Here is an 8228-nt window from a genome sequence, read left to right on the forward strand (position 1 = left end):
AAACTCTTGATCTAGACTTACACATACCTAAGCACAAGTATACAACTATTCCCTCCATTCCAATTCTATTGTTGCCATAAAAAAAACCTACAACTCAAATAAAATTTAAAAAAAAAATAAATGTCACATGTATTTTTTTATTTACTTTTTTCAGTCTTAATTCTTACTTTCAACAATTGATTTTCTTAATGTTTTTAAATGATAGTAGTGGTGTACATAATGCTTTTTCTTTGTTACTTTAATTTCCACTCACTCCCCTTTTAATTTCGATTACTATTACTATTATTGTAACATTATGCACCCATAAATTATACGATACTATTGTATTAATGATATGTTTTTGTTTGATAGTTTTTATAATGACCCTATCTAACCCGACCCGGCCCGACATATTCAATTTTTTGTTTAAGTAAGTTGTGGGAAAAGAATTTAGGACCCCATTGAATTACGATATGATATGTTTTTGTTTGATGGTGTTTATAATGACCCTATCTAACCCGACCCGACATATTCAATTTTTCGTTTAAGTAAGTTGTGGGAAAAAAATTTAGGACCCCATTGAATTACGATCCTAGATTCGCCACGGCCCATCATGGCCCATAATAAGAACCATTAACTAGATTCTACCCATTTTCTCTTTTAAATTTTCTTGCTCCTACTTAAATTATTATCAATAATTGAATACTAAGATGGGAATAAACAGTCTTCTCATCAATATTCCGAAGCAATGTTTATGGTAAGTAGATGATTGTAAATATGCCTACGTCGTTGCTTAGGTGAAAATTTAAGCACAGTATTCCGAAAACATCGACATTGAAAAATGAATGTTGCACAATGCAGCATATACTTGAGCTGTAGACAAATTTGTATCAGTCGTTCTAGGCAACTTAATTTAAAAACATTCAAACCGAGTAGAGCTAATTGTTTTCTCTTACAAAACACCAATAATAATCAATAACACATTGACATGTACATGTTGCCATATAGAGTACGTATTTAAAGTTATCCCATTGAAACCGTGCAAATAGATATAGCCCTTTTTATGAAGTTTTTAAAGGACTTTGTTTTAAATGCACTGTTCCTTTTTCTTCCCTTAAATAGTAAGATAAGATAGCGTACAAATTGGTAAATAAGGCTTAGGTCTATTTTCTCTTTGTTTAAAAAAATAATTTTTGTACAAAATAAAAGGGAATCATATCCAGTCCACAATACCATATTAAAAATGATATGCACAGATTCTGTCATTCTGTATGCAATTCTTATTAAACTGATACGAGAATATGAATAGAAATATACAACCACAATGTCCTATTGATGCTTTCTTTCTCAAAACATATAAAGATGAGCATACACATTCTCAGTTACAAACTCACAATCTCTTAAAAAAAAGTGTGTTCTTGAACACCATAATTTCCTATTGATGCTTTCACAAAAGCGAAAACTGACATTCAACAAACAAAAAATGAAAATATATGTTGTCTCGTCACTTATATTCAGGCAACTTTATCATTATTTTCAACACTTATACTATATGTTACCTCATCATTCAAGATATAAAATGAAAATAAAACACAATCATAATCCTACTAGATACATTTCCTAAAAAAAAAAAAAAAAAAAAAAAAAAAAAGGATCTTGCAAGTCTTAAGATCTCACTCCAATTAAATCCGACGAGTTCCATATACAAACTTCCAAATTCAGCTCCCCACACGAATTTAGATACCCAAACGGAACAAGCAGAAAATCCGAAGGAGGAATCCCGTCAACTCTGCCAGGTAAACTTTGTACGCAAGACCTTAATCTTAACGCGTTGCTCCCTCTTTCTGCTACGATATAATACAGAAAACGCTCATTAGATGAACTCGGACCAATACAAGTAACTATAACTGTGTGTCCTATGTTTTCAGTCCCTTTATTAAGTAAAAAAAGTAGCCCATCTTCTTCTGCTTGTAGCACAAGAAACGTTTCGTCCATGCCTAGTGACACGTGTACTGGGCAATTGTACTGAAAACGTCGTCCCGAGTCCCAGTGTTTTGTGGTGAAATGATCGGGTAGATGTTGAAAAAGACCCGTGAAGTTACAACTTGGAATTGGGCATGTGGTATGATTTTGATCATATGTGATGTCATCGTTATGGTCTATAATGTTTGAATAATCCAATGTGTTACCGAAACCATAACCTTCGGTCTTGGTTGATAAGGAACTTTCGTTTTTGTAAGTAATCGCCATGTTGCCCTGCATCAACAATATATTGAAACGTAATAAATATGTGGGTTAATGTGTGTAATAATCACATGAAATAAACACTTAACGCATTAACCCAAATAAACTTGGCTAATCACAAGAAACTTATCTTACACCATTAGCATTATTTGTGACTATGATTATGTAAAGTAAGTGGGTGAGTCAAGTTGGGTAACGGGTTGGGTTGAGTTGAAATACTTTCTTATGAATAATCCGCATACACTTTTATACACAATTAGCGTGTCAACTATGATGATTCACGATAACAAAATTAGAAAGAATAAAATGATTTAGAACATTTTATGCATTTATATGACACTTTGTGAAACTTTTGTTATGTTTCCTTTTAACCTAATCCAGTTGTATTACCAGCTGCCCTGTTATAGATTAAAAAAAAAAAAAAAAACAACCCAGATCAACCAATTAAAAGTCAAATGGGTCAAAAGTACCAGGTTTTCTTCAGGTGGAGCCATAATACTGCGATCAGCTCTTAGAGCCACCTCTCTTAATGGAAGCACATCAACATTAGCCTTCTCAATTAGCAAACTCAACCCGAGACCCCTCTCTTTGCAAATTACCTGCACATTTATTGATTAAATCCTGCAATTTTTTAACTTAAATCATATAAAAAAGTAATGTTTACCTCTCCACATCCATAACCACCGAGTTCTTTCTCTTGTTTTTCTCTCACGGAAATAAGTTCCTCTGTCCACGTGGATATGCATGGAACAACAACAGGGTCAAGCTCACAAGGTCCACCAATAGCAACACTCTCATAATAGAACAGCTGTTAATATTCACAAGCCATAAATGAATTTGGATCATCAAACAAAGTACAACACACTACGGGTGTCAACATGGGCAATTCTTGGCAAGTCACGTAATGGGTCAAAATTGTTGCTTTTCCTTGGTACAGTCTGAAACGCGTGGGTTAACTTAAATTGAATCACTTTTTGTCCATTTTTAGTCTTATTAATAATAATAATCGCTGTGACAAATATTTTTACCAAAAGTAATATATTTTATCAAGTAAATCTAATTTAATGAATGATATGATAAAAATGGAATATAAATAAAAAAAAAAATACACTTTGAGCAACTTTCGACCCGTCTGACCCGTTTTCGTTCTAATTAGCCATGTTAAATTTTCCTGTTTGATCCATTTGAATTAAAATAACCCCAAATCGACCCAAATTCTAATTCCCGTCTGACACGAATATTTAAAGATCTCATTTACCTGAAGAAACAGAAGGCAACCACCCACTGCACGTTGTTTACCTTGGCGAAAACGAGACACCTCCCTAACTAACTTATCAAGTAAGAATTTAGCCCAGTTAAACTCATGAACAGAATCCATATCAGTCAGAAAATGAAGAAACGAAGGGCTAACATCTAGCCTTGCTGTAGGGCACAAAAGTGTACCCAAAACATACAAAAGAAACGCTCTTTTAAAATCGTCTCCTGCTTCTGGTTCACCTAATCTCTCCTCCAAAAACCTCACCGAAATCCCTCGATTTGAAGCATTATACTTTGATCTTAAATCTGCTACCAATTCATCGGGCCCCGAACTTACAACATCTTTTCCACTTGCTGCTAATCCCATTACAAGTTCAACATCACGTGGTGACAAAGGGATACGTTTACCACATATCTCTAAGCTACGCCTAATTGTGTTAAACCTTTCTAATAACCAAAGACATAAACTACGCCTCAAAGTTCTACATTTAAGATCAAGTAGGCTACCGAATCCGATGCTCTTCACGGCTTCTCTTTGATCAGAATTGAATCGTTTAATCACATTTACTAAACGACCCGGAGAACATCTTGTAACTAGATTGGCCTGCATTATGAAAGCTTAATATAAGTAGATTAATAAAACATTAGCTAAAAGATTAAACTGAGATATATTTATTGTGTGACCTGTTTTCGTGGCTTTGGTTCACGAGCAGGAGCGGAACTCAAGTAGTCATCCCACACTTCACGCGCACGTTTAGTGTATTTTTCTTTCTCTTGATCAGTCATCACTTTCCAAGCATCCGAGGCTGCTTTTGTGGCCTAAAAGATAATACAATTACCAATTTTTTAGATGACGTTTCCTGGTGAAAATTAAGCATGCTATAGAGAGATTAAAGCAAAAAATCTTACAGCTTTTAAACCAGATGATTCAGGATGGGAAGCACTGTACTCCTTAATGAACTCGCGACTAGAAAATTATAAACAAATGAGTTTGTCAATATCAATCAATATCCATCAATTCAATATCCATATTAAAAGACAACGCTATGTACTAAACAATAGATTAACATACCTAAAATGCACCCAAGAGCAAGCAGGACGAGGGGTACCACCGTGTTTCTTCTTCTTCTTTTTTCTCCTACTCCCTTCAAGTTCATTACTTGTAACTTCTTTTCTCTTGCTCACCATTGAATCATCATCACTATACATCTAAATCGTATAGAAAACAAAAAGTTCACCAATTAGTGTTGTAAAACGGGTTGCAGAATTGATAATCCCTGATTGATTCTTGAATCGTGAAACGCTTTCCAAATTAAGTATTTCGACCCTTTCCTGCCTCGGGTTGCACGAAATCTTAATTGGAATAAGACGAGAACGCAATTTGATTCTAGGCAAGAAGAAATCAAATTATAGTACTAGTGAGAATGTGAAAGTTTCTGTGTATGTTGTTATGAAAAGCAGAAATCCCAAAACCGAATAGATATTCTGTTTGAGACAGTTAAAAACGAAGGGACACAACCCTTCATTATGGCGGGAATAACTGTTAACAGTTATAACATTTGGCGGCAAAACCAGTTGGAAGCACCTTTTCGGTATAGAACAGTAGTGGCTCTGGCCCTAGGACCCCGCCAGGGGTGCTGCCCCTTGGACCCCGCAAGGGGGCGCCCTTGACCCCAGCCATATTGCGACAGTTTCTAGTAGACCCTTACATGTGTGCACTCCGCACTCTCCCACCCCGTTACTAAGTATAACTAGACAACTCTTGCTTTTCAAGTAAATCCCAATTACCTAAAATGATTGTTAGATGACACTAAAATCACCAACAATTAGTTCACCAATTCAACCAAATTGTTAAATTACTTGGGAAATATACACATACCAAGATAAAAAATATATATATCGAATTGAGCTGTATTTCACATCATGATAGCTAATGAGGAGTAACTTTCAAAAACATTAATAGCAATTCAATAGACATCAAATTCAAAGCCCTAGGGTTTAGTAGCATTTAATAAGAACAAATTCAATTACAATTTCCAGATTAATCAAACAACAGAAACCAAATTTTAAACTAAACTTCACATAAAAATCAATCAAAAATATAAATTGATCCACAATTGTCATAATTCGATTAGAAAAAAATGGAATGTTTAGTACAGAAAGCCGAAAAGAGGAATTGATACCATCGGAGAGATGTCAGTTCGGTCGAAATCAAGAGAGCTATCAGCAACATCCATATCAATTATCTAATTATCTATTATGAGATAATATGGTTAGGATAGTGTAAAAAGGGGGGAAGTTTAATGCGGTGTATGTTATTTAGGGTTAGGGTTTGTGATCGATTTAATTCAGTAGGAAGTGATTTTGCCGATGATGGGTCAGAAAGTCGGGGCATTTAGCTTCGGTTTTCCGATTGGGTGCATTTGCAACGGACTACCGGCCTTGTAACTTTGTGTTACTTTCCCTTTTGCTATTTCTTACCTTTTATTTATATCTTTCTCACTTTTTACCCTGTAACTTTGAATACAAAAACTTTCATAATTTGGTAGGTTCGATTAGGTTAAAAAAATTTATTCGTACCTCATTATGGGGTGGCTTTGTATGTTACCGATTATGAAAACAACATATAAGTAAATCTGAACTTAAATCGGTAATAGAACGACAAAATTTAATGCAACAACATATAAGGCGAAAGCATTTTATTTACATATATTCAATATAATATGTACGTAGTTGTAGAAGGTCCCATACATGCAGGTGTATATGAAACCAAACCCTCGGTCCTATATTCTAGTTACATTGAGATAATATGCAAAGATTTATTAGCCGGAAGGATGAAACAAGGAATAGGTTAAGGAAGTATTTGATGGTTAACCGATTCTGGTTCTGTAAAGTGTATGATCATGGTAAAATCTTGGGTTCGTTAACCATATCTTCCAATCTAATGCTCTTTTTCTTTATTTATGATCCATTCGAAGCTTTTAATATGAATATCGTATAAGACCATTGCGTTACTCAACCCATCCGAAGACCACAACGTTTTTGTTTTCCTAATTTGGTATTAGGTGGTCCATTCAATTAATTTCCACACGTGATAACCTAGCTCCAATGTCAGCCCTCTTCCATTGTTACGAAGAAAATCGTTGATGCTTAGGTTTATTATGCTTCGCATGTTCCACTATTTATAGACACGGTATCATATTTTGAAAACGCGTTTGCAATATGTTAGCTTATACAAGTAATTTTCAGAGATCGTCAATCTTTAACTCATTTGGGTACGAGTAAAACATGATCGGCGTGATTCGATTATTAATTATCCATTGATACCGTTGCGACCATCTTGATGCCCTTTATGCCAAACAAGATGTACATGTTCTATGTTCTATGACTTCTCAAATCGCATTTTAATTGATGTAATCTTTTTATTGCGTGGTGTAGATAAATATATTAAGGATTTAGCCATATTGATTCTCATGTCGATAAAAAGCACTTATGAGAGTGAATTTATTCATATTCATAAATAAATTAAAAATTAAAATGCATTGAACAAACTTGCAGATATCTAAAATCTAAAATAAAATATATAATTAATGTAACTTTTTCTTTTTTTTGACAAAAAAAATAAAAACTTAAATAACCAAGAACTTTAATCAACCAAATTTAAGAGCTTATCAAAACAATAATCAAAACAATCACTTGTTTTATATTTTTGATCATAAGATAAGATCTAATCAAAACACATAAACAATAAAATAAATTTTACAACATTGATAAACTAACACTCCAATTTATATTTAGCAACTTAAAAAAATCAATTGTTACATATTAAGGAGTAATAAAACTTAAAACCTTCCAATTCCTTATTGCTTAGCAAAAAAAGAATAATATAATGCAAAGAATATTTTCTACTATCTATCTACATCTATACGTAACAAATTCATAAATTCATAAACCAATATAATAGCAAACCCTTCGGGCCACAATTATCGACAGCGAATCGGTTCTTCAACAATAGTCTCCAACAACGGTTTCTTCGATCTACAATTCGAAATCATTTGCTTAAATTCCGGCGTCGAAAACTCTTCAATTTCCTCAAAACTCAGTCTCGGCGGTGTAGGTGCATTTTCTGGCAAGATCCGTACACTTCCTATTTTTTTATTACCCGACTTTTTAGCAGCTAGAAAAAGCGTCGCTAAATCGGCAGTAGCAACAACCGAATTGACTCTGTTCATCGGAAACATGACGTACACATTGGCGATTTCAAGATCTTCGTCGGCGTTTAACGCAGCAAATCGAGCTCCAATTTTTAGTGATTTCGAATTAACTAGAAATGTGTTTGGTGATTCTAACATGAGTTCTGCTGCTTTGATTGGTTGTTGAAGTTTACGGATTTCGCCGTTGATTTGAATTACTTTTGTGATCTTTGAGTGTTTGGTTAATGTGCAGGATACGTAGTTGCCCATAACGACGACGTTTGATATGATGGTTTGAAAGTGAAATGGTTTGAGGATGAGGGGGAGGGAATTGAGGGGTGTATATATATACTGTTATGGAGATTGGGAATTTTTGGAATGTTTGACAAATGATTATTATTAATATTAATAATTAGATGAATAAAAAAAATGATTTAATTGAGGTTTGAAGATGAAGATAAAAAAATTGATATAATAATTGAAGGTGACAGTTGGAATGAATGTGTTTGAGAGGAAAACTCCGCGTCTTAAAAAGTGGAAATGGTGATCTGGATA

At 34.0% G+C, this 8228-nt stretch overlaps 2 protein-coding genes across 2 annotated transcripts; both read right to left on the bottom strand.

Moving 5' to 3' along the window:
* Positions 1 to 1447: 1447 nt before the first annotated feature.
* Positions 1448 to 5910, bottom strand: LOC139896504 (uncharacterized). The gene is made up of 8 exons (XM_071879140.1): positions 5664 to 5910; positions 4553 to 4689; positions 4390 to 4447; positions 4165 to 4299; positions 3482 to 4084; positions 2888 to 3031; positions 2694 to 2822; positions 1448 to 2235 (listed from the first exon to the last, which is right to left on the bottom strand). The coding sequence occupies exons 1-8, from the start codon at positions 5715 to 5717 to the stop codon at positions 1645 to 1647; spliced, it is 1851 nt and encodes a 616-aa protein (XP_071735241.1). The 5' UTR covers positions 5718 to 5910; the 3' UTR covers positions 1448 to 1644.
* Positions 5911 to 7463: 1553 nt separating this feature from the next.
* On the bottom strand, positions 7464 to 7943 carry LOC139900207 (uncharacterized). The gene has a single exon (XM_071882999.1). It carries the CDS (start codon positions 7941 to 7943, stop codon positions 7464 to 7466), a length of 480 nt encoding a protein of 159 aa, XP_071739100.1.
* Positions 7944 to 8228: the final 285 nt, after the last annotated feature.

This window comes from Rutidosis leptorrhynchoides, chromosome 3, assembly GCF_046630445.1.
Source record: "Rutidosis leptorrhynchoides isolate AG116_Rl617_1_P2 chromosome 3, CSIRO_AGI_Rlap_v1, whole genome shotgun sequence".
NCBI lineage: Eukaryota > Viridiplantae > Streptophyta > Magnoliopsida > Asterales > Asteraceae > Rutidosis > Rutidosis leptorrhynchoides.

Bases quoted from the DNA above. Each gene is read 5' to 3' on its own strand.
- LOC139900207 (XM_071882999.1), bottom strand. From the start codon at position 7,943: ATGGGCAACTACGTATCCTGCACATTAACCAAACACTCAAAGATCACA.
- LOC139896504 (XM_071879140.1), bottom strand. From the start codon at position 5,717: ATGGATGTTGCTGATAGCTCTCTTGATTTCGACCGAACTGACATCTCT. The intron at 4,448-4,552 runs GTATGTTAATCT...ATAATTTTCTAG, and splicing joins TGCTCTTGGGTGCATTTTAG to TCGCGAGTTCATTAAGGAGT. The intron at 4,300-4,389 runs GTAAGATTTTTT...ATTATCTTTTAG, and splicing joins AATCATCTGGTTTAAAAGCT to GCCACAAAAGCAGCCTCGGA.